The sequence below is a fragment of the Lampetra fluviatilis genome, chromosome 21 (assembly GCF_964198595.1).
Source record: "Lampetra fluviatilis chromosome 21, kcLamFluv1.1, whole genome shotgun sequence".
Taxonomy (NCBI): domain Eukaryota; kingdom Metazoa; phylum Chordata; class Hyperoartia; order Petromyzontiformes; family Petromyzontidae; genus Lampetra; species Lampetra fluviatilis.
Window position 1 is genome coordinate 5,420,669 of NC_136295.1, and position 26,848 is coordinate 5,447,516.

General features: G+C 40.9%; 1 protein-coding gene across 4 annotated transcripts in view; it reads left to right on the forward strand.

Annotated features, from left to right (window-relative positions):
* Nucleotides 1-1,928: 1,928 nt before the first annotated feature.
* The window catches only part of PRPF40A (pre-mRNA processing factor 40A), a 33,670-nt gene continuing 8,750 nt past the window's right edge, over nt 1,929-26,848 (forward strand). For 2 of the 4 annotated variants that reach the window (XM_078865890.1, XM_078865891.1), the window contains exons 1-21: nt 1,929-2,059; nt 3,104-3,202; nt 3,564-3,704; nt 4,282-4,350; nt 4,675-4,705; nt 4,916-4,938; nt 5,053-5,133; nt 5,823-5,933; nt 6,035-6,155; nt 6,424-6,451; nt 9,711-10,070; nt 10,306-10,408; nt 11,220-11,284; nt 12,904-13,068; nt 20,739-20,847; nt 21,388-21,538; nt 22,140-22,273; nt 23,200-23,314; nt 23,862-23,953; nt 24,520-24,636; nt 26,625-26,762. In XM_078865890.1, coding sequence (XP_078722016.1) covers nt 2,057-2,059; nt 3,104-3,202; nt 3,564-3,704; nt 4,282-4,350; nt 4,675-4,705; nt 4,916-4,938; nt 5,053-5,133; nt 5,823-5,933; nt 6,035-6,155; nt 6,424-6,451; nt 9,711-10,070; nt 10,306-10,408; nt 11,220-11,284; nt 12,904-13,068; nt 20,739-20,847; nt 21,388-21,538; nt 22,140-22,273; nt 23,200-23,314; nt 23,862-23,953; nt 24,520-24,636; nt 26,625-26,762 — 2,256 coding nt within the window. In that variant the 5' untranslated portion in view covers nt 1,929-2,056. Of the gene's footprint in view, nt 2,060-3,103; nt 3,203-3,563; nt 3,705-3,890; nt 3,959-4,281; nt 4,351-4,674; nt 4,706-4,915; nt 4,939-5,052; nt 5,134-5,822; nt 5,934-6,034; nt 6,156-6,423; nt 6,452-9,710; nt 10,071-10,305; nt 10,409-11,219; nt 11,285-12,903; nt 13,069-20,738; nt 20,848-21,387; nt 21,539-22,139; nt 22,274-23,199; nt 23,315-23,861; nt 23,954-24,519; nt 24,637-26,624; nt 26,763-26,848 lie in introns of those variants that run through there. The other 2 variants (XM_078865893.1, XM_078865892.1) reach the window with 2 other exon arrangements.

The following is a 26,848-nucleotide window of genomic DNA, read 5'->3' on the forward strand; positions in this document are numbered from 1 at the left end:
TAAGTTTACTATGGTTTTTTTCATTCATTATTTCCTGATGACGGTTGCTTGTGTTGCAATCGAAACGTCGTACATAGTCTAGTTTGTAGTATAATGGAGCCAATTTAGTACAGATCTACAAAGTGTAGTTTGTAGTATAAGGGAGACAATTTAGTACAGCACTACAAAGTATAGTTTGTAGTATAAGGGAGCCAATTTAGTACAGATCTACAAAGTATAGTTTGTAGTATAAGGGAGACAATTTAGTACAACACTACAAAGTATAGTTTGTAGTATAAGGGAGCCAAATTAGTACAGCACTACATAGTATAGTTTGTAGTATAAGGGAGCCAATTTAGTACAGCACTACAAAGTATAGTTTGTAGTATAAGAGAGCCAATTTAGTACAGCACTACAAAGTATAGTTTGTAGTATAAGGGAGCCAAGTTAGTACAGATGTACAAAGTATAGTTTGTAGTATAAGGGAGCAAATTTAGTACAGAACTAAATAGTATAGTTTGTAGTATAAGGGAGCCAAATTTGTACGGAACTTTCTAGTATACTTTGCAGTATAAGGGAGCCAATTTTGTACATAACTACATTGCAGTTTGTATTATAAGGGTGCCAATTTAGTACAGAAGTTTGTAGCATAAGGGAGCCAGTTTAGTACAGAACTACATCGTATAGTTTGTAGCATAAGGGAGCCAATTTTGGACAGAATTACATAGTATAAAACTAGATTCAAAGCTTTCGTGACTGCAGGAATTATTTTTGGTTCTTTCGGTAAAGTCACGTAGAGAATAAAATAAATTCATAATAAAATACATTTCGATTGAAACACAAGAAACCGTGTTGTCCGGCTCTGTGTTGTGTTGCATTGTGTCTCTAAGTTTACTATGGTTTTTTTCATTCATTATTTCCTGATGACGGTTGCTTGTGTTGCAATCGAAACGTCGTACATAGTCTAGTTTGTAGTATAATGGAGCCAATTTAGTACAGAACTACAAAGTATAGTTTGTAGTATAAGGGAGCTAATTTTGTACAGAACTACATAGTATAGTTTGTAGTATACGGGAGCCAATTTTGTACAGATCTACAAAGTATAGTTTGTAGTATAAGGGAGCCAATTTAGTACAGCACCACACAGTATAGTTTGTAGTATAAGGGAGCCAATTTAGTACAGATCTACAAAGTATAGTTTGTAGTACAAGGGAGCCAATTTAGTACAGATCTACAAAGTGTAGTTTGTAGTATAAGGGAGACAATTTAGTACAGCACTACAAAGTATAATTTGTAATATAAGGGAGCCAAGTTAGTACAGATGTACAAAGTATAGTTTGTAGTATAAGGGAGCCAATTTAGTACAGATCTACAAAGTATAGTTTGTAGTATAAGGGAGCCAATTTAGTACAGCACTACAAAGTATAGCTGGTAGTATAAGGGAGCCAATTTAGTACAGCACTACATAGTATAGTTTGTAGTATAAGGGAGCTAATTTAGTATAGCACTACAAAGTATAGCTTGTAGTATAAGGGAGCCAATTTAGTACATAACTACATAGTATAGTTTGTAGTATAAGGGAGCTAATTTTGTACAGCACTACAAAGTATAGTTTGTAGTATAAGGGAGCTAATTTTGTACAGCACTACAAAGTATAGTTTGCAGTATAAGGGAGTCAAGTTAGTACAGATCTACAAAGTATAGTTTGTAGTATAAGGGAGCCAATTTAGTACAGCACTACATAATATAGTTTGTAGTATAAGGGAGCCAATTTAGTACAGCACTACAAAGTATACTTTGTAGTATAAGAGAGTCTACACTCAGTTAATGGCGGCCATCTTGCATGGGGCAAAACAAACGGTTCAACGTGACGTCACCCGGCATGTTCGAAGCGATGCAAGATGGCGGTAGTAATAACGCACCTCGTTGGTCGACATCTCCGAGTCCTGGTACCACGTGACGCCGCACCGACCAATCGGCAGTGACGGTATTGGCCACCTGCGCGCCCGGGCCTCGCGCCTTTGAACGAAGAGGAAGAAGGAGGAGGGAGGCTTCGGCGTGGAGCGCGCGAGTGAGCATGGTGCGTGTTCGACGGGACATGGGGTATGCAGAGGGCCGCAAGGAGTCTCTCCTGGGCGGCCCGCGCAGACGTATCGCCTTTGTTGCGGCGCTCAAACTCCGCGTGGTTTTGAGTCGCGCGGCGGCAAAGCCGAGGCCGAGTTCGGGCCTAGGTCTAGTCCCACAGGTGCAATTGCGGGATGTGTGTTGGGGCTTGAGGTAGAATTCAGAATGGAACAATGCTTACGCGTGTTATCTTGCTGTAAGAGTCGGATTTGTGTACTCCCACGGATACATCATTGATGGCGGAGTTTTTTTGCGTGTTTCTCGTGACCGGTGTAAGGCTGTTGGGAATTAAGGGCAAATGAATGGTGTGTGAAGGTTGGGGTTATTTATCATGATAATCATCCGAGTCAAACACGTCTTCGTGATCAGATGTGTCACCAGAAGGCATCCTCATCAATCGCACTCTTATAATTAAATAATCAAACATAGGCGTAATTATAATCAGACGGCATCATCAGAAACCATTGTCCGAAGCATCGCTGCAATCAGAAATATGGATATAGAACTTCTTTCGCATCGTACGTAGCCAACCCTGCTAATCGGAGGTGAGAATATCTTCGTGAACGTCAATCGGAAGAATCAAAAGCATCGTCAGAAGAATAATTGAAACCGTCATTGGACGTATAATCATAACCGTACCTAGAATGGCCACATGCGTCTCAACATGTAAACGCATAATTACCATGCCACAAAGCGCTCACGCGTATCATAAGGAAAACATCAATCTTATGTGTGTATTATTTTAGTAGTTAGCGTATACCACCAGTTGTTATCCTGTCGGGTCTATATACTCCATAATATAGGTTTTTGGTGGGGGGTTAGGTCGCGTAAATGTGTCGTTAAACCCGCCACCAACCGAGACCGCCAACTAGTTAGGGTTGTCACGTAGTACAGCACACCGGTGTGTTGGAGACCAAATCCACAACATTTACAATCCGAGTACGACGTTTCTCTATACTGTTGACATCGTGCTATGGGGTTTCCTCATGTTCTTTTGCAGGCTAACCAGGACGGTAACAACGCGCCTGGGTCGACTAGTGGACCTGGGCAACAGCATCCTGCTTTCTCTAACCCTCCTCCCATGGTACCGCCACCCTTTGTGAGTACAGTGTATGTTTATGAAATTAGCGCTTTGTTTGCCTTTAACCCTCCAACCAACACTTTCAGCCATAGTTGAAAAGAGTAAAAATGCCACAAATGTATGCCATCAGCATTACTTAACTGCATTTCCTCATTCATTGTTTACAATTTACTCTGCTAGCAGTGTAACCTGTGCAAGTAGACTGTAAATTGAGGTTATTTTACTGTCCCCTACATTAATGCACCTTGTGCCAATACAGTAGCAATAATGATAATGGGAAAATATCGTCATATTTACAAGTACTCGACTCATAAAAATGCATTCAAATCAGCATAGGTAACGTGTTTTATACCAAGGCTACACCAATGTTTGTTTTCAGATGCCACCTCCGGGGATTCCTCCCTTCCCTCCGATGGGCATGCCACCGATGGGACAACGGCCCCCCAATATGCCTCCCATGCCGCCTGGCATGATGCCTCCTATGATGCCACCCATTGGAGGGCCCCCACCTATGGGGCAGGTAAAAACAAAGGGCATTACAGTCCTCCAAATGCATTGTAGGACATGGAAAAATGTGACTAACTCCTTAATGGTTTTAAACAAATTTCAACATCCTCACCACCGTTTGGTTCTGATTTCCATTTTTGCCCATCAACAGATGCGTGCAGTTTACTACTACCTAATTTGCGTTTGATTGGAGAATATTGATATAAACATGGAAGGCTGGATCGTGAGGGACACAATAGTTGGAGGTTGAGAACTGTTCCTTAAATGGTATGCAAATTAAAGATGTTATGTATGTATGTTGAACTTTCACACTACGTAGCCAACCGTGCTAATTGGAAGTTTGACTTATGATGAAAATATCTAATGTACTTGAAATGCTCGTGAAATAATGCTTAATTAGTTTTCAACATGCCGATGTTTATTGAATAACACTTTGTGTATCCTCATATTTGGCAGAAATTATCTGGTAATGTGTCTTTGAAAGCTCAGTGTTGAAAGCCAAGTGTTCAGTGATTGTATACAAATCATGAATGTAGCCATTAACAGGTCACATGTGATAGCATATGTGGTGTTCTGTTGGTATTCGTCAGATGCCTGGTATGATGCCACCTATGATGATGATGCAGGGAATGCCAAACATTCCTCCCATTGCAGCTGCGGTAAGCTTTACTTTTTTCGTGCAAAATGTTAAGTGGTTTGGTGTTCAACATAAATTAGTTTTTCTTCTTTAAAGTATATTCACTCCCGGCAGTGGAGAGTTTTTATTGCATTTTAAAAAAAATGTATTAATTCTTAATGCATTTGAACATTTAATACTTTGGATATGATTGCCAAGTTACACCTAGGATTATTGTTTATCATGTTAGTAATATTGTTGGAGGCTTTCCTGTGTAAACAATACAATGTAATTACCTAACGTTTTGTTGTCTATAATTAAAGAAGTGCATAGGTATTCACCTGTAACTTTGTTTTATTCTTCTTAGGGGTCTGTAACACCCACTGATACAAGTACTGGTAAGTAACATAAATGCATCTACTTTATGGTTGGCTAACTTTATTGGATAATTATTTAAATATACTCTAGATATAAAAAATGGACATGTAATGTTAACATCATTTAAGCAAAAGCATGTTGCATTTTTTTTATTTTGCTTTCACATTTACATTCAACATTTGAAGCCTCTTACCTGATAAAACGTTAAATGTTTGTCTCTTTTTTTTAAGGACCGGGTGCTCCAGCTGGCCAGGTCAGTGTTACATTACTTTTACAAATCACACATGAAACAACAAAATATTCTTTAAGCCTGAAACATTTATTTTCCGTTTTACAGTATTTTAAAATTCTGCTTTCCCTCACCCAGGCTGTGAACCCTGCAGTAGCTGCAATACAGCAGTCTGCATCTGCAGGAAACTCTCCAGCACAGCAAGAGACTCAAAAAAAGGTGCTCCCGTTATTTTTAGATCAAATTGTAATTTGAGAATTAAAATTAAACGTGGGGTTTTATATTGAAATGTCGTATTTTCTAAATCTACTCAGAAACACTTTATTTCAACGGTCTTTTTGCCTGTCATTTTAAAGCCAGTTATTCAACTCCTTTTTGATGTCTACTATGAATCTGTTTGTGACTCTCAATCATGTGGAAAATACTTTGGGCAGTTTCTGTCAGGCTTTCTTCTCGAGTTTTGCCCTCTAGCCTATCTGCTGCGGTTCTTCTAGATCTGCAATCTCCAGCTCTGGAGCTGCATGTGTCTTGTATTTCATGCATTGCAGCTCTTGAAATATTTCTTTTCCAAATCCGAAAAAAATTGCTTTTGTTATTTTGGTTGCTGACCCCTGTCTAGATTTAGATGTTTCCATCTCCTGATGGAAAATTAAGATTGGATTAAATTAGTTAAGTTTGGGAATTGAGCATAACAGTTAGGTAAGGATGTTGAATTTAGTTTGTAGTAATAATTTCTCCTTGAATATTGGTGGCAGGATCGAAATAAGGAAAATATGTAATTTGTAAAGCAGTTATTTTAATAATTCCCCCAGCAATTTTGTCTTGGCAATGTGTTGTTTATAATTCAAAAAGCGTCATACCTTCAAACACATAAAAATAGGGATTCAGTATTTTCTGGCCTTCTGCAGAAATCATTATGGACAGAGCACAAGTCTCCAGATGGACGGACCTATTTCTACAACAGCGACACCAAACAGTCCACCTGGGAGAAGCCCCTAGAACTCAAATCCCCTGGAGAGGTAAGAGACTGCACCTTTGTACGTTAATGCTGCATTTAAACGGACAGTTTTTTGTGCATTGCCACAATATACTGAAAAAACTTTTTTTACTCTGGGCACAGATGCTGGTGGCCTCATGTCCTTGGAAGGAATATAAGTCCGACACAGGCAAGCCTTACTTTTACAATGCTCAGACGAAAGAATCTCGCTGGACCAAACCCAAGGAACTTGAAGACCTGGAAAGTAAGAACATGTTAAACAATTGTATACATTTATAATTGGATTTCTAAATGTTATATGCATTTACTTATTCAATAATGACTTAGATTACGATATAAATAGATATCTTCCTGTGTGTGCTTCTGATTGAAGTTGCATATTTTTTGCTATTGGATCAACTGACCAAATTAATTCTGGCCTCCCATTCTCACACTATCCATTTGATATTCATCTTCATAGGGATTTTTACATTTAACTGACCTAAATGAGTTTTATGTTTTGTTTGTTTCAGATATGATAAAGGCCCATGAAGATTCTGGGTAAGTGCACGGTGATTGCATTTGACTTTAAAAATGTGCCCAGTTTGTTCAAATATCAGCTTTACATTGTTAAAAATGTTATAGGTGGCTTCATTTAATTTAAATTAAGATCATGCAGTAACATTTGTAAGCATTATGCTTCTTAACTTTTTGTACATACTTTGGTCAATAAAACATTTAAGAATAGGATGCGTAAAAATGCATACTTTTTCCATTTGAATGTCTTAGTACAGTAACCTGTATCAGCCATGCTCTTCAATTTAATACGTGTGTAGAAAGGAGTTAAAGTTTTGAACGGCTGTTCATAGATTCAACACTTGTTTGATATTGTAGAGCAAACAGTTAAATTGCTTATTTGCCTATTTAAAGCCTGATATCCTCACAATGTATATACCATTTGCAGTGAATAATATTGATCTTCCTCCGAGAAAATCAATATTTTATGTTATAGAGGCAAGGCTAGTTGTATATGTTTTCTAATGTTTGGCCAGCTCGCCAGTAGTCGTACCAAGGCAATTTTTGCATATAGCGTTGTGATAGCCACCATTTCAAAAGAGCTCACTCAAGAATGGCAATGTAAATTTGAAAATCAAAGGATGCTGTAATTTGCATGAGATTTGCTTTTGAAGGCTACTTTTTGTCTATAAATTAATTTGTGCCTGGACTGCACACTTTTTTTCCGGCTTTTAAATTGCCTCTTCAGCTAGAGAAAGTGCTTGAATCTAGAAGATCGCTATGTTTTGTCTGAAAACAGCCCTTGTATTCTTGCGGATGGCAATATGTTCAGGAGCTGAATGCCATTGTCTAGGTCTGCTGGCCATGAGAGGGCTTCAGGAGAGAGTTGCCTGTTGATGTTTCTGATGTGATTGATAGAACACCAGTGTCTTCAAGGAATGTCAAAACCAGAAGGTGTGATGTTTGGGTCTCGAATGAGGTGTTTATTCTGGACGTGAGCGTTGTTCAACTGTATTCGCCATCGTTCTTATGGATCTTGGTGAGATTCTAGAATGGTAACAGTGTTGTCCCAGAAGTGGAATTGAGACTTCAGATGGTGGTGGGGTACATATTTAAGCTTTTGGGTGATGGGTAGGTTGTCTTTAGCAGGATCACATGTAAAGTCCCTTGCATTTTGCATAGTTCTTGATATGTGGTGGCAGGATATTGACCAAAACAGGGAGCCAATGGAGTGGTGTTGGTTTCAGTGTTTAAGTTATGATGCTTTTGCATTTTTTTATTGTGCATTTAGCAGTTTTGTGTAAGAGCTCCCAAACAAGCCTGAACCACTATACTCCGCCACTGAGTAAATCAGTGATTGGGCGGCAGTTCGCAGCATGTCAGCTGAGATGTCCCAGGTCGTTGCTGCAAGATTCTGTAGCAGGGCGATACTTAATTTGGTCTTTTCACAGGTATGTTTTATGTGGGGCTTGAAGATCAGAATCTCCAGCGATGGAAGTATGCCCCCAGTAGAACTAAATCAACTCTTATAGTATTGACGGTGTTCTATAGGTTTTTGTGCCCTGTGCAGCATGGGCTGTCATTTCATATTTGCACTTGTGAGATGTAAATGACAGACGACTTTATATATGTTAAATAGTGACGAGTTGGTCCCAAGCCATTTTTCACATTTCTCTTGCGCGGCTGCCTTTACTAACAAGGTGTACCCTGAAATTATGGTTGCTGAGCATCGCCTCGATGAGGTGTACAGTAAAACAGCATCTGATGATTTTATCCATCTTCAGCAGCAGGCCATAATGCTAAATGGTGTCATAGGCAACGGAGAGGTGAATTGTTGCTGTTATAGTTTTCTCTTAATACTGAAAGCCCAACGTCTGAGGGTGGCGAAGTAAACAATTTATTCACAGCAGCTACAGGCTGGTAAAAAATCTGACTTGTTTGGGAGGTCAGTCGGGGTCGATAATGGGGGAGGGCCTGGCAAGCATGGCACATTCCATCAGCTTGGAGTTGGAAGACAAGAGGCATCTGGGCCTGTCGCTGAAGGGTGAGTCTTGCTGCTTTCCAGGTTTCAGAATGGCAATGCTTTTGCCTTGCTTCCATTCTTTCAGGATTTTGCCTATCCTGTGTATGACAGTCAAGAGGTTTGCAAGTCGTTGCAGCACTGTATAGACCCCATAGGGCTTCTCCCATTGTCTGGTTTAATTAACACTTATATTTACTGAGACATTAATTTAAAAAGTAGGCAAGAACGTTCTGAGATGAAAGCTTATTTCTAGAGGACCTTGAAAAATGGGATTCTCTTGCATAAGATTATTATGCAAGCATTGTATAAGCTCTCTATTGTACAGTACTCTGAAAACACATTGGAGGTCTTGCATGGCTAGTATGATCAAATTCAGTGCGAATACCATTTTTTTTACAAGTTAATGGTTTTGGGGGGTGGATGAGTGTCACTGTGCTTCACACTACGATGAACCCAGTGACCTGGTTTCAATTTCCAGCCATGAAAAATGTCATTGTCAAGTCATAACTGAATGGGTTCTTTTCCGCCTCTTCTCTAACCCACTAAAACCAATGTGGAGAATTATCGTCAAACAACCCCCATGTCTAACAAAATGTGGGAGGCCTTCATCTAGTATTGGATTGACAAAGGGCTGTGAATTATTATTTTTATTTCGACAAGTACTACCTGCGCATTTGCATCAAATACATGACCAGGGTGGAGGAAGGGTGGGGGAGGCGTGACAGCGTGATGCATGAACCCGGCTTAACGCACTTGCTTGCCCACGCGCCACCTACCAAAACATGTAATATGGTAGGAGTATAATAATAGGATTTTCCCTTTTTTTCTGGCAACAAAACTGAAACCTTTTTACAGGTAATCATGTGTGCATTAACCACAATACTTGTGGTCAAAATGCAAAAAAAAAACACTGATAATATATGCATTGTCCTGAGACGAGGCTCAAAAGAAAGCCATCTGGTGTGGACCAATCAGTTTCAAGGACAATGCATATATTATCAGTGTTTTTGTTTGCATTTTGACCATAAGAATTGTGGTTAATGCACACATGATTCCTTGTAAAAAAAGTTTTCAGTTTTGTTTCCAGAAAAAAAGGGGGAAAATCCCTATTATATTTTGGTACTGGCAAAGGAGGTTTAATGATGATGGTATGAGTAGTTTTGGTACAGTTGTCGACGAATTGGTTGATGCTATTAAACCTGCCAAAAACTTCAGAGATAACAGTTCATACCAAGATCCAGTGTCAGTAAACCCTTTGACGTTTTTATCCGTGCGCCACAGGGGGCAGATGGAGCTGCCCGTTCCAGCGGCTGTCACGACTGTGCAGGCGGCCAGCGGCACACCCGGCTCCACGGGCACAAGCTCCCCTGTGGAGAATGGTGCATCCCCCTCCGTGGCCGGAACCACATCCGCCCTGCCGTCCTCCGCAGATGGCACACCACAGCAAGATGGTGTTTCTCTCGCTGCTGGCGTCGCAGTCACAGCCACTGCTTCTGCCAATGCCGTTGCCATGGGGAATGCCACCGCAACTGTTCCCCCTGTCATGGGAACAGTTATTGGAGCGCCGACTGGAATGGTCGCCGTAATGCCTGGTGAAGTCATTCCAGGCGCAGAAGCTATTGCCGAGCAAGTGATTGGCAGGTGAGCGCTGTAAAGCCTGCATTATTGTAAGTGCTTGTCTTGTTTTTATTCATGATGAAAAAAGTGAATGCTTGCAGGTTAACTGAGGCCGCCACCTAGTGCGATAGTTGTGGATAGGCAAGAGAAACATGAAGCAACACAAATGCAAAGCAAGCTTCCATCAGGCACTTGTTCGATATGGTTTGTTCTTTACAAATTTTGACTTTTCTCTGCCTCCTGCTTTGGAAACTTTCAGTGTTGTGAAAGAGGATGGCAAGAAGAAAAAGGAGAAGAAAGTCTACACCTGGAACACCAAAGAAGAGGCGAGGCAGGCCTTTAAGGATCTTCTGAAAGACAAGGTAATGCCAAGACATAATGAGCAATGTTGTCACTCGGCAATGTCTTAACTCAGTTTTGTACATATGCTGAGATAATTATTTGTAATTAAACATCTGAAAGAACATGCATGAGAAGGTTTTTCAGTATCAACAATTGCTTTTATGGTCTGAAAATTATGTATGTCTTATAAAGTTGATGCTTTATATAGCTGAATCTGTAGTATGGATACTAGGTTACTTGGAAATCACTGCTATAATGTATCACTTTTCCATTGCATTTGACTGATATACAACCTGTCTGTTTCATATTTAATGTTTCAATCTCTGAATTTTCTGTATGTTCCTTTGATCACTTACAGTTTACATCATCTATCCTTGGCTGCGCAGTACATGAGATGCCGTTATGTTTTTACTTCCTATAAACCTAAAGCTATTTTGTAAAACTAGTGAAGAGTCAATTAATGTCTGCCTACAGTTATTTACTGTTGGGGTGCATTTTGTTCCATATTTGTTAAACATGGATGGTGATAGTGGCCAGGCTTATGTTTATTTTGGCTTTGCAAATTGATGATTTTCTATTAAAATTGGAGCATATTCCCACATGGCCAGAATAATAGTTTTGCAATTGTCATTTTTAATACCAAACCCGAAAAATGCTTGTTTTGTCCCCATTAGTCATTTGCATGCTTGATCTGCCCTCGAGCATGCTGACTTTGTTAACCATTTAGAAGTTGTGACATTTTGTAAATTGACATTTTTATTTCTTGTGGAGTAAAAAAACAAGAGTGGAATAAGTGAATTGTTCATGTTGATTCTGTCCCGTGGTTTGCAGAAAGTTCCTGCAAGTGCATCATGGGAGCAAGCCATGAAAATGATCATCAATGATCCCAGATATAGGTATGGCCTCACATTGAAACAAAATATATGCCTCTCGTGTTTATTTCTTGAAGTCTGCAGTTGCCGTAACTATGGAAATAAAATAACTGCAACTTGTGTAGCAGTGTTTACCATGTGATCACAGTAATTGTAATATGAATATTAATCTCCTGTGGAACTCCTCTTATCTGGGATGTGCCCTTCATTATTATCTGAGACTTAATTACTTGTTTCGCCAGAATATTTTTTTGTCAACTTTTATTTATATTGTATTGTGATTATATTGTTGATTGCTCCTATTATCCGCAGCTACTTTGTTGATAGTAAGTGATAGTAAGTAATTGGCAAAGGGTAGAAAATGTATCCTATTCACCTTCAACTGCTGCTCGCATTACCACCACTCGCGGTTCCTGTTTGTGGCTATTTCATGAATAAGAGGAATAATGTGGAAAAATTATCCTATTCACATTTGTCCACAGTATGTTGCCCTAGATTGATAATGATGAATAATAATAGTAATGGTGATAGTACTTTTTATGTGCATGGTTGCTGGCCAGTATTCTCCTGCAGTTTTTGAGTGCAATCTGCCGTGCGTGACTTTGGTCTCCAGCTGTGCATTATTGCAGTATTTGGGCTGCACAGGATGATGAAGTAAATGTGCCGAAGGTAACAACTGCGTACATGGAGTGATGAGATTAGTTAATGTGTAGGAGTGAGTATGACTAAAGCCATAGGACTGAGAGATAGTGACAAAGTTGGGAGGCCTTCATCCAGAAGTGTGTTTAGACATTGGCTCATGATGATTGATTATTGTCGTGATGATGATTAAGGTCACAGTGACACTAGAGCAGCATCAGCTAAATTTTTTCATGGCTAGGAGGCACCTGGTAGCGGTCTTGGAAGTTACTTTACTGCTATGTTTACCCATAGCCATTGTGAAAGTCAGAGGAATTGAGTGGAAGTAGCAGTAAAAATCCCTCTTCTAATCCACATATGTGGCTTTGTGTGGACCAGAGGAGTTTTTCATTAATGCAAATAATTGGTTCCATGAACAGTGCCCCCCGCATATTGCGTTGGATAACAGGAGTTTCACTGAACTTACATTTTCTTTCACTTGCGTTAAGAAAAGCATTAATGTTTGTTGTTCATATACTTCCAGTACCAGCTGCTCAGGAGTTATAATTAGTGGTAAGACAAATAAAAATCATTTTACACTAATTGCAACATTGTAATTTATTAATCATTTTCCTACAAAACTCAGTCCTCAACAATAACAATAGAGCTTACAATCATGTCTGTAACAAAATGACACAGGTGTTGTGATTATTGTCATTAAGGTTTTTTTTAATCTAAAGAAGTGTGGTTTATGAAAGATAACATGAATTAACATGTAGGTCCATTAGCCTATATGCCTTCTGGACCAATGTTTTCAATAGAATGTATGTAAGCTTGCAAACCCAGGGACCGATTTCGATGTTGAGTTTTGTTAAATAGGTTCAACTCATGTTCAGGAGCAAGATCGATTGTTGTATCACTAGATCATGAGAGATATCAATGGATGAGAGAGGCCATCCTGCAGTGGATAGATGATGGCTCTGGGTGGGCATGCCTCTGTCTGCTTATGCATGTTTACCCCCTAGCGCCCTGCCTAAGCTGAGCGAGAAGAAGCAGGCATACAACGCATACAAGACCCAGCGAGACAAGGAGGAGAAAGAGGAAGCGCGGCTCAAGGCCAAGGAGGCCAAGGATCGGTTGCAGCGTTTTCTTGAGACGCATGAGAAGCTCAACTCGTATGTGAAATACAGGTGAGCAACAAGGGTCCCAATGCAACACTTTACCGTTTTATATTACAGCTCAGTTTGAGTCTCATTGTCATGCTCAAATGAGTATTGAGTGATGCTCATTTCCACGTTTGGCCTTGAGTCAATGGTCGAAGTTCCACATTCTCATGACGGTGGCTGGTCTCTTTATGTAATCACCACTTTTAATTCTAACAATTGGTTAACCAAGTAAGGTAAGCCATTTGCAGATACGCAAGTGTCCCTTTACCTTTTTTGTGATTAATAAAAATTATGCGATCAGGAGGGTGGAGTGGGGAATGAAAAGGGAGGGTGCTGGATATGGGCTGGAGCAAAAGCAGGTGTTCAACTCTCAAGAGAAAATGGGAGTGAAAAAAAGGTTCACTTATTATGGAGGCTTTCACAACCATTAAGTCAGAATGTGTTTTTTTTGGTGAGATCGTGTGGGTATGTCAATTATAAATATGCATCATCCACCACAAATTTGGCATGCTGAATTCTAATTGCTGAATGAGTTTTTGTCATAATGCCAGATAAGTGTATTCCTTACATATCTGAGCTCATTGGTTGTTTTAATCACACTTTATGCTAATGCATGTGCTTGGATTAAAAAATCAATTGAATCAATAAAATTGAAAAATTCTTAACATCCGGGTTGATAGCTGTAGACTAAGTGCTGCATTAAAACATTCTGAAGCGTGATGCTTATACTGTATTAAGTAATTGATCAAAATTAACGCTTGAATAGAATCATAATGCCATTAAATAAGTATGTCCGTTTAAGTTAAATAAATCCAGTCCATCACAATCGCTGGCTCTCACAATCTCTCACAATTGCTGGCCCCCCCACCCTCTTGCCCGATGCGGCAACCCCCTCCCTCCCCCCCTCTCGGATCAATTTAATTCCTCATCCACAGCAGTCTGATTCTCCCACCTGAAGACGGTCGCTTGTTGTTGCGATCAAAACGTCGTGATCTATTATTTTTTCTACCTACGTGACTTTACCGAAAGAACCAAAGAGTATTAAATAAATCAGTTTAATAACAAATCTGTGACAACTAACAATTGCTAAATATCTTACCCATAATATTGTAATTATATTCGCCTAAAACAATTATACACACCCCACCAAAGGATCTTATTGTGGTGGTGGGGTTTGTGTGTTCCAATGACCCTCAAAGCTATGTCGCCTGGAGTATTTTACTCCTGGTAGGGTCTCCTTTGGCGAACAGTTCTGAGGCGGGGTTCCAGACAAAAAATGCGGTCCAAAATAAAGCTCATGAATGGTTACAAAATACCAAAATCAGAGCCTTGCCCGGACAAGGGATACCAGGACACACCCCTGGAGCCAGGCCTGGGGGTGGTGTTCGCCGGCAAGCGCCTGGTGGCCGGGTGACCCACGTAACCCAGTTGGGCCCAGCCCAAAATGGCTACGTGGTGTCCTGTGGGCTCATCATCCGCAGGACGAAGGGTGAGGGGCGAGTGCGATGCCAATATAGCAGGGAGAGGGATGGTCTCAGATCGATTGCACCTTAGCGATGGACACTCGTTACTGGGACGTGGAATGTCATGTCATGAGCGGGGAAGTAGCGAGAGGAGGTGGAAAGGTACTGACTATATATAGTTGATCTCACTTCCACACACAGCATTGGCACTGGAAACAAACTTCTCAATCTGGGATGGTCTGTCTCCTATTCTGGAGTAACCCTTGGTGAGAGGCCCCGAGCAGGTGTGGGTATACTCACAAGCCCCTGGCTGGGTGCTGTTCGGCTGGAGTTTGTCCCAGTGGATGAGAGGGTCGCCTGAATTAAACTTCGGGTCTCAGAAAGGAAATCTCTGGCTGTTGTCTGTGTAAGTCGAAGGAATCCCCCCCCCCTCATCTGAACCCAAACAGTGAGATGTTATTGGAATTCTGCGCTCGTCACGAATGTCAATAACAAACACCATGATTGAACACAAGGATGCGCATAAGTGTACTTGGTACCAGAGCACATTGGGCCGAAGTTTAATGATTTACATTATAGTTGTATCATCGGACCTAATGCTGTATGTTCTGGACATGCGGGTGAAGAAAGGGGCAGAGCTGTTAACTGATCACCACTTTGTGGTAAGTTGGATACGACGTGTGGGGCACCGACCATATAGACGTGGAAGGCCCAAACGAATAATGCGGGTTTTCTGGGAACTTTTGGCAGAACACCGAGTGGACAATGTTCAGGACCTCGATTGTGGATGCATACATGATAATCTGTGGCCTGAAGGCAGTTGCCTGCCATTTCGGCAACCCCAGCAGTGAGGGAAGCTGTCAAGTTGAAGGAGGAGGCTTTCCAAGCTATGCTTGGAAAAAGTTCTCCCAAATCGATTGAGAGGTACCGGCTTGTCACGAGGGTGGCAGTTGCAGCAGTCGCTGAAGCGAAAGCCATGGCATGGGAGGAGTTTGGAAAGTCCATGGAGAGGGACTACCGGGCAGCCTCAAAGATGTCCTGACAAATCATCTGATGCCTTAAGAGGGGGACGGGACGTGGCTCAGGCTGTTTTCAGTAATGGTGGCGTAATATTGACCTCAACTAGAGAGATCGTCAACAGTTGGAAAGAACACTTTGAGAAGGTCCTCAATCCTGTGGACATCACCTCCTTTCAGGAGGCAGTCCTGGAAACAGCTGGGGGGGGTTTTATCCTTCACGGTTTTTGAAGTTGCTGACTCGGTCGAGGGCCTTTGTAGCGGTAAAGCTGTTGGGTTGGACGAGATTTGCCCGGAGTTGTTGAAAGTGCTGGACAGTATAGGAGTGTCGTGGTTAACATGCCTCTTCAATGTTGCATGGAAGGCAGGTGCAGTACCTCTTGACTGGCAAACTGGGGTCATGGTTCCCATTTTTAAAAAGGGGGGCTAGAGGGGGTGTGCTCCAACTACAGAGGAATCCCACTCCTCAGCGTCCCAGGTAAAGCCTATACCAGAGTGCTAGAGAGAAGGTTCCGCCCGGTGGTCAAGCCTCTGATTCAAGAGGAACAATGCGGATTCTGTCATGGTTGTGGAACAATTGACCAACTCTTTTCCCTCTGACAGATATTTGAGGGGGCATGGGAGTGTGCTCCAGTCGACCCTTGTTTAGTAGACTTTGAGAAATCATTTGACTGTGTTCCCCGCAATGTATGCTGCGGGGGAGTATGATGTACCAGTGCCGCTTTAGTGCACTATCCGGTCCCTCTATTTCTGGAGTGAGAGCTGTCTGTATTTTTGGTGTTAAATTAAAGTTGTTCACTCTGGGTGTTGGACTCTGCTAAGGGTGCGTCTTGTCGCCACTCCTGTTTGTGATTTCATGGACAGGATGTCAAGGCGCAGCCGAGGTATGGAGAGTATCCAGTACGGGGGGGGCATGGAGGCGGCGTCTCTGCTTTTTGCAGATGACGTTGGCCTCTTTGCCTCGTCAGTCTGTGATCTCCAACATGCACTTGAATGGTTTGATAGCGAGTGTGAAGCAGCTGGGATGAGGATCAGCACCTCCAAATCTGAGGTCATGGTTCACACGCACACGGTTTTCTCTGGATCTGTGGCATCACCGGCTGCGCTAACTGTATTGCCCAAGTATTTCACCGATGTCTGAAGCAAATGACATTTGTGAGGTTTGAATTTCAACTTAGCCGCACGTACTTTATCAAAGACCGAACGCAATCGCTGTACATATTCGTCAAAGGTACTGCCAAAAACTATGACGTCGACCAAATAAATTAGGCATGAATCCCATTGCAAACCCTCTCGGAACAATTCCATTAATCGCTGAAAGGTGGCCGGCGCCAAATTCAATCCCATCAGACAATTGAAGTGGTAGAGTCCTTGGGGCGTGCGAAAAGCAGTTTTTGGTTTGGATTCGTCATCTAGGGGCAATTGCCAAAACCCGGACAGTAAATCGAGGTGTCAAAAAACTGTGCGCCCGATAACGCATATAGCGAGTCGTCCATACAAGGGAGGGGATATGCATCCGCCACCGATATCTTATTTAACTTCAATCAATACAAAATTGTAAGTTCCCATTTTTTTTCACTAGGACTATGGGCGCCCCCCACGGACTATTGGACGGGGAAATAATATCAGCTGGCAGCATATCATCCACAGCCTGGTGTACCCGTTCCTTCTCCGTTTCATATAATTGTCATTTTCGTGCATGTATTCGTGTGATGATTTGTTTGGCTGTCAGCTTATGGAAGGTACATAGCTCTGATTTGGTATTATACTTACAGGATTTAACCCAAAAATATATATAATAAATCAAAGGGAGAGAGACTGTTGGGCAGTAGCAACTTAAGAAGAAGGCAGGTCACGAACTATGATGAGTAAAGGGGAAGCAGGGCATTTAATCTTAAGTGGTTGCTTCTGGAGTGGTGTCTGTATCATCTTAGGTTGATGCAGCCTCATGAGTACCTGGTGCAATGTGTAGACATCGCCACGAGGGAGACAAAGGCGGCCAGGCTTGGTGCTGGCCAACTACCCCCTCGTGTGCTGTTCTGGCCTTCATAGTGCTCTCTAACAGCACTTGCCCCAACAATCTTGTTAAGATTTGTCTTTTGTGTCTTCTTAAAAATATTTTGGCAAGCACTCATCCAGAACTAACTTCACTACTGCAAGTACAGTATAGTGTTCATGGTGTATGAGGTCAACCTATGTTAAAACAATTGAGCCTATTGTGTTTGTCTTAAAATAATTTGGTTACCCCATGTTCTGGTGGACATTAACATTGCTCTGAAACGAAACTACAACACTGTTCACAGATGTTTTTGAATGTTAATTGCATTTACACAATTTTGACACGGGTATATGGTTTGATCTCTTATTAAGCTGATGCTTTATGTAGTGAATGTTTTTTATACAACTGTTTAGGCCTTCTATGTCAGCCCTTTGGAAAAAGGTTTTGTATCACAATAGAAATGTATTCAAATGCATCAACAGTATAATAGCTGTAAAGTTATTTAAATAATTAGGCTTTGTGAGACTTAAATAAGCAGCTTGAATGGCAACTTGTCTGTTTTCAGCACAAACCAATTAATTATTAGCATCAACATTAATTAGAACTCCAAGCACATCATGTGCTTGTCTGCATAGGCGTAATTTACTCATGTTATTTTAACACGTAGGCTTTCGCGACCAATATTGTTCATAATAACCGATTTTTGGGTTTAGATCGCGTTATTTATAAATGTGTCGTAACCCTCCACCACCCGACACGGCCAATCAGTAAAAAAAAAAAGTGTCACGTTGACAAAAGACAAATAGTTCACAATAGTTCACTGCCAGAATTCTGGCGAATTGCCCGATGATGCTGGATGCAATTACCAGCGAAACGTCGTACTCAAATTGTAAATGTTGTGGTTCCACGCTTCAACACACCGGTGGGCTAAAGCAGTGAACTATTTGTCTTTTGTCAACGTGACACTTTTTTTACTGATTGGCCGTGTCGGGTGGTGGAGGGTTACGACACATTTATAAATAACGCGATCTAAACCCAAAAATCGTTGATTATGATTACTCATGTTATCCCTGAAAACATAGTTTTAAGCAGTTCTAGAAAAAATGTTTTGGTAGAATATTTCACATTCAACCAAAGTGAACTTCTTTCCTTCATGTCTGCATCACAACGTACTTGGTTACAAAAATATGTGCAGCAGTGGTTCATTTGAAGAATAATCTACGTGTTTGCAACTGCACACATTGCCATTTATATAGTGTTGGTGCAGCAGAATGTTAATAACTCCTGCGTACTATAACATAGTACACTTTTATTTACCGAAAGAACCAAGAGTATGAATATAGTACATTCTAGATTTGAAGTTTTCGTGACTGCAAAAATCCATACTCTTTGGTTCTTTCGGTAAAGTCACTTAGGTGAAAAATAATAATAAATAATAAATGTTTCTAACAGTTGTGTCCCACCTGATGACGGGCGCTTGTGTTGCGCCCGAAACGCCGTGAGTTCATTTTTATTTTTCACCGACGTGACTTTACCGAAAGAACCAAAGAGTGTGAATATAGTACACTTTATTTGGAAATGTATAGCTCGCACATTTGCTGCTACTTTTGCTTTATTAGTATTCACCACTCACAAAGGAGCAAGGTATTTGTTGAAGGAAAAAAGTAACAGCATTTTCATTTAGGTTCTTCACTGACCTTTGTAGCTCAGGAGCACAACACTATTTTATTAGAAATATGGATGTATGGCCCAGCTGTAATTACTTGCCATTCTGTTCTGAAGCACAAAGCGCAAACTTGCCGTCAGCAGTTTGGGTTCCAGCGTCTGAAACTGACGTCCCATTTTTGTTAGACAATTGAGACGCATGGTTAAGATATATTATGGCTCCTAATTTCATGATGGGCATGCGATAGTGGTAACCCAATTCATTATCGCTGTAATTAACAGACTATTTTATAAAAATGTCTATAACATCGTTAATGCCACTCTTTAATCAAATTGTTATAAAGATAGGTTTATGTTTGCATTTTTGATGAGATGCATTCTTTTGGTAATTTTTTCAGCTGAATGCACTATCTATCACCCACTTAGCATGCATTACGTTGCTTGGTAAATTAGCATGCTAACTTTGTCAAATAACGTTTTTGTAAATTCATTGTCCAAATGCTGTACTGAGTGAGTGGTGATCATCTATGGGGTTTTTTTTCCAAGCATCGTTATGGCATTGACCTGTCTCCCAAGGACAGTGTTGCATTCTGTTCGAGTTTGCATTTTATTAACACATATATTTTTATTTGTATCAGAATAATGATGAGTATTAGCCATTCTCAATCTTCTGCTTGATCGGTAGCACGGTTGGCTACATACGGTGCAAAATAAATTCAATATACATACATTGCATGTGATAATTCCAATTATGCACCCATACAATTGTAATGCAACTTAATAGTGAACAACAACTTGTTAGAAATATGAGCATAGCTATTTATTTGCATATCTAACCTGCACAGCATTGTAGAGAATATGAAAAGTCATTGCGTTTCTTTTCATGAAAAACTTGATGTTTCTTTCCTTTTGTAAGATATTTTCATATTTGACAGCAATAGGTATCACAAAAAGGTATCACATTTAGCTTAAGTAAATAAAATGTTCGTTGTACGATTGCTGCTACAGTCACCTCGACTGACATTTAAAAAAATCGGCATTTGGAAATAATTTCTCATTTTATACAATAAATGATTCACGTCAGTGATTGTTGTTGTTGTGACTTTGCAAAAAGTGCTTTAAACAAAGTACACAAACAAATATAACCTGATACTTTTCATAGACCAACATCTATTTCAAGTGCCTCCCCTGTGGAGTGGCCATTTGCAGCACAAATTAATCAGACATAAATGCCTGAAAAAACTATTATTCAAAACGTTTGTTGATTAGCACTTCAGGACCATTTGTTTAAATTTAAACCGCACTTCCGATGAGCACGGTTGTCTATGTATGGTGCAAAAGAAGTGCTAAATACATTGTCATAAACACAAACACCCACATGTGGTCATACATTCACAATGCGCATATTATATTTGATTGGCAGACGTAGACTCCTGCTATTGTAAAAATCTAACTTTCTGTTAAGATGGAACAAGCTGTAACGAGTGGTTGTGTAAATGTCCCAATTAACGCTAATCCATGGCTTCTGCACCACAACCCTTGACCCCACAGGAAGGCAGAGCAGATGTTCGGGAGCATGGAGGTGTGGAACAATGTGCAGGAGCGGGATCGCAACGAGATTTATGAGGATGTCATCTTCTTCCTGGCCAAGAAGGAGAAGGTGAGTCACAAAACAATTAGACCAATTTTCTAAAATTATTTAATAAATGGCTCAACACATTTGTGTTGCTGCTTCTGAATAAGCACATAACCAATTACTGCTAGTGTGCATTTGTATCTTGGTCCAGGTGGTCCTTGAGTCTCCATGACCATCTGAACAGGCACCTTCAGCTTTAAAGAGGCTGCTGTGTTGCCAGAAAAAAATTAGAACAGAAACAAAAAAACCATGAAAAAACCTGCCTGTTGAATTGAAATTTGTAAGGGAACCCCATGATTTTTTTTGTTGTAAAATTGAGATTTAATGACACCAAGTCACTAGCAGAAGGAATTTCAATAATGGCAATCACTTTACCTAGTTATCATAGACGAGTGAGAATCTCTTACTTTGACCAAAGTTGGCTCTCAGATCACATCATTCCCAAGCTTTGGCTTTACAATGATGGCCCATGTTCTTGTTAACATGCTCATTTTGTATTGCTCAAATATATGTTGTTAAATCCACTCTACGGTCCACCCACCGCGTCCACTGCTGTGTGACCAGGAGGAGGCCAAGCGTCTACGTAAGAGGAACATCCAGGCACTCAAGAGCATCCTTGACAGCATGACAAGCGTCACATTCCGCACCACCTGGTCCGAGGCGCAGCAGCACCTTATGGACAACCCCACATTCGCGGAGGACGAGGAGTTGCAAAGTGAGGCCCTTGTTTTAATCCCCTCTTGCTGCGTATACCCTTTTTCTCTCAATTATAACTCCACCAAGCCTAATGAAACTTGTATAGTAGCGTTTCCTAGATGCTGCCTTTCTCTCTCTGTATTGGTATTTTGTGTATGGGTTGCAGTGTTGGTAATGCACCAGACAAACAATGAGAAGAAAGGGTGCAGGTTAAAATCGTGGTCCAGGTTATTACTGAGCCCATGATTTTGCTGGGATCAATATAAAGTTGGCAGTGGCTACCTTGGAGAGAATCACCCACACTACAGGAATGCAACGTTTTTACAACTGCCCGTGATGTCCCAGAGGAGATTAGTTCCATCCTATTGAGTAGGAAAACATTTTAATTCTGTTATTTAACTGTACTCTCGGAAGTGTTGTCATTTGTGTTGTCCAATTGAAGCAAGTTAAAACAAGTTGTTCCAAGCATGCTTTGCTATGTAACCCAAGTGAGTATTTTTTACACTAATTTTATTTTTGGCACGCTCTTATTTCCAGTAAACACTCACCTCGGCATCGTGTCGTGCATCGTGTGATTGTGAATTTGTGCGCGTGAACACCATGCCGGTTCTTGAGCACAGATATGGACAAGGAAGATGCACTGATATGCTTTGAGGAGCACATCCGTGCACTGGAGAAAGAGGAAGAGGAGGATAAAGAAAAAGGCCGACTGAGAGAGCGCCGCATGCAGCGCAAAAACCGTGAACTGTTCCAGGTGTGGCATCTGACGCTATATTCATGTATACTTTTTGGTTCTTTCGGTAAAGTCACGTAGGTAGAAAAATAAATAATAAATCACGACGTTTCGATCGCAACACAAGCAATCGTCATCAGGTGGAAAGATACAGCAGTAGAACGGCTGAACAAGAAAGGGCTGCTGCTGCAACAAGAGGTTATATATAGGTTTGAGGTGGGTGTCACCCAAGGGTAAGTAGGCGGGGTCAGAGATAGAAAGGAGTCCCGTCGCCACACACACAGCAGCTGCGTCAAAAGGAGAGGTTGGCATGTCAATGTAAACGAGTTGAATGGGAAGATAGCATGTCTATGTCAGAGGACCGGGCATAGCGCCACCTCATGGGCAACACAAGCTGCGGCTTTGGCTGCTGTACAGGGAGAGGCCAGCGTATCAACGCAAGAGAACCACCGTAACGGTAGCCGTGCCAGTGAGACAGCCTTTTACACAGCGAGAGCTACCGTTACATCGAGGCTAAAGGGAGCAGCGGTGGCTATGTTAGTCAGACCTTAGTCTGTTAATGTAAAGACATTTAACAAGGTGATGTAATTCAGAGAGTCGGAAATAACTGCTAAACAACGGCAGGAAGGATGGACACATCACAGCAAGTTAAGACTTTACCTGGTTAATAACATCCTTCCAATGATTGCTCAGTCTTTATATATCTTTCTTGTTCAGCAGTTCTACTGCTGTATCCTGATGACGATTGCTTGTGTTGTGATCGAAACGTCGTGATTTATTATTTATTTTTCTACCTACGTGACTTTACCAAAAGAGCCAAAGAGTATGGATTCCTGCAGTCACATAAGCTTACAATCAAGATTATATTCATGTAGTAATGCTGCTACTACCTCTGGGCTGCATTATTTACGGTATGATACTCTGCATGACTGCTTTCTCCTGTACAGCTGTTTTTGGATGAGTTGCACAACAATGGGAAGCTGCACTCCATGTCAACATGGATGGATCTGTACCCGGCCGTCAGTGCAGACATTCGCTTTTCCAGGATGCTGGGGCAGCCAGGTAAGACGATTAATTGCCGTACCCCCTGTCTGCTCATCTCTCCACTTTTAATTATGTTAGATCTCATTCACTTGTTCTGCATCTCATCTGTCTTCAGTCGAACTTTTTACATTTATTTTCCTTCTACCTGGTTGGCTGTCGATTACCTAAGATGTTCCACTGCTACTTTTTTCCAATGTGAATTTTCATCGCTTAGCTATTGCGTCAGCTCCCCATTCTCTATAATCTCAGTTGCTTGTAAAATTTCACCTTGATTTCTCTGGTTCAATAATTGAGTCCACCCTGTTCATAAAATAACTTCGTTGAAGGACTATGAAAATTTGATAGCACTTGCATCACAAAGCTACCTGTTCATAAAAGAACTTCGTTGAAGGACTATGAAAATTTGATAGCATCACAAAGCTACACCAGCAGCTGTCTTGCCCAGCTGCTGTGCCATACACTTTGTAATGGCCAGTGGTGAAGCAGTGAGCCAGAGTGAATTGAGAATATACAAATACATCTCATCTGATTTTCAAGTCGGCAGCTTATTCATTGCATCTTGCAGGTTCTACACCACTGGATTTGTTCAAATTCTACGTGGAGGACCTCAAAGCTCGCTACCACGAGGAGAAGAAAATTATCAAGGATGTGCTCAAGGTACCGAGTGACCGCAGGCTTGCATTTCCTATACTAGTGTAAAAGTTGTGACTGTCTACCTGCCTTTTCACTATACTACTGTGGGAAATAAACGTTGGTTAGCTTATGGAGAGATTGGTCCCCCACGAATGGAGGTAATTACCACCAAAAACTGGTTATGTTGCCAAAAATACAAGCTGTGCTGCCTATTTGTAATAGGATGTTTAAAGTAATACCTTGTTTTCATAGTTAAAAGATATAACATGTACATGTATTGTATTGATAATTCAGGCTAGCATCAGTTCTCTCTTTAATACGGAAGCATTGCAGACAAAATTAATCTATGTAAATATTTGTTATTTCCCACCACCTGGCAGAGGTTTATGTAATGAGTAGTGGTGCCACAATGTATCACCCTGGTCTCAATTATACTCGTAAGCTTCTAAATTATGAATTATCAACAACTTGGCAAGTATCTATCAGGTACCCAACTGTAAAGCAGAACAGCAATATCAAATGTGACACTGTCGTGTTGGTCATCCGAGCTGTTTCTGTCCTCTTCTACCCACCCATATTCCTGTTCAAAGGACAAGAACTTCATGGTTGAGGTGAAAACGACGTTTGAGGAGTTTGCGTCCCTCATCAGCTCTGACAAGCGTGCTGTAACATTGGACGCAGGAAACGTGAAGCTCGCGTTCAACAGTGTATGTTTCGCAAAACATTTTTTTCCTGGTTAAAATGGGCTGGGTTTATACACCAAACTGTTCAGGGAGCCCACAAGCCAAGGTAAATGCTACCTACCATGAGCAGAAAATTTAGCATATATACTGTCTGTTTTATAGATAAAGTTAATATTTCCTGTAATGTTCCTGCACTGTTTCATCACATTTGTGTGTCCCCCCAACCCAAAAAAAACCGATTCACTATCAAAATTACTACAGTACCCTTCAACCATATTTTTCACTTATATATGTGATCTAGACTTGAAAAAAGTTTCAAGAAACCGACAGTAAATAAAACCTTGGATTGCGAACATAATTCGTTCCAGAAATGTGTTTGTAATCCAAAGCACTCGTATATCAAAGTGAATTTACCCATAAAAAATAATGGAAACTCAGATGATTAGTTCCACAACCCAAAAATATTCATTTAAAAATGATTAATACAAAATACCTTTTTATATTTTTATTATTTAAATTTAATATAAAGTAATCTATTTTATTGATACAATTTAATCGTGGCTGGTGTGAGGGAGATGAGAGAGAGGAGAGGAGGGTTATTGTGTAGGACGACTTTCACTGTCACAAACGGAATCACTGCTATCTGTTGGCTCACTGGAATCTTTTTCTTTTTGTGCGACGTTAACAAGGAACCTATCCAATGACACTTGCTTTTGCCTCCTTTTGAGGATGTTGACTATACGAGTGAGGCACGCCGACTGAGAACCGAGCATGGGAGACGATTACCCACAATCCCGCAGCGAGAGAGAGAGAAGCACCATCGGCTCAGTTGTGATCACGTAACGCTCGGCAGACAAAGCGTATACGTACTACTCGTATTGCAACACCTTGCTCGTTTATCAAGTTAAAATTTATTTTAAAAATTTGCTCGTCTTGCCAAACACTCGCAGACCAAGTTACTCGCAATCCAAGGTTTTACTGTATTTGCATACTTCCAACATGGGTGGTATGATGCTTTGTCCAATGGCTCAAGGACCAAGTGGTTGGTCGCTTAGTTATTTTTAAATCGGGTATTTACGTCACCTGATGAGCAGATCTTGTTGGGTTTATTCTTAATCATTGAGTATGCGTTCATAATAGCATATTTGCAATATTATATAATTCTGGTGCTGCTTATACACCAAGCAGCCCTGTCCGCTTGGCTGATTTACCCAAAGAGTCTGGAAGTGATTTTAAATTACTCTCCATGAGGATTTTTACATTCACCATTTTTCCGTCACTCAGGTAGTAGTGTGCCGAGTCATTATGAAACATTAAACACATCTGGTGTTCCACTTTGGTAAATTGCATGATGTAGGTTAGGGCACCATGAGGAGCCGCTGTCCTTGCGAGATGTATTACCATGGCACCATGGGTCACAAACTTCCTGACAGGCAAGAAACTATGGAATGGGCCCGCACTTGGTTAATATGTATCTAGAAAACAAAAATCTAAATTAAAAGCAAAAAACCCACGACGTTTCGATCGCAACACAAGCGGTCTTCATCAGATAGAGAGAAAAGAGGCAGGCAAGCCTCCAAATGTAGCCGCTTATAAGGGCTCTAGAGTGAGTGGGCGGGGGAAAGGGCTATGCAAGAGACAGGGGGAGAGAGAGGGGGTGGGGCAGAAGACTGCTTGTGTTGTGATGAAAACGTCGTGGGTTTTTTACTTTTAATTTAGATTTTTGTTTTCTATCTATGTGACTTTACCGAAAGAACCAAGAATATGAATTCCTGCAATCACGAGAGTTTTAAGTCAAAATTTAATATGCATATCTAAATGTATATATTTTTATTGCTCATTCTTATTGCATTATAAAATATGAAGGCATCTGCAGCTCAATGAGATAATGGGAGACCGTTGTTGATAAGGCCCAACAGGTTGCTTATTGACTAAACACCCATTTACAAGCTTGCGTGGCAAAAAGTACAAACCCAGAAACATTTTGTGTAATGGCGTCTGAATGAATGCAGTTGATTGAGAAAGCGGAGGCACGTGAGAAAGAACGCGAGAAGGAGGAGGCCCGCAAACAGAAAAGAAAGGAGGCTGCATTCCGCAACATGCTGAAGCAGGCGACCCCTCCTCTGGAACACGACTCCAAGTGGGATGACGTAAGCAAGATTGTCGCCATTTCTACAGTTAATTGTCTAAGCCTTGCCCCAAGACGATTTGTGGGCTGCATGTCAATTTAATGTGT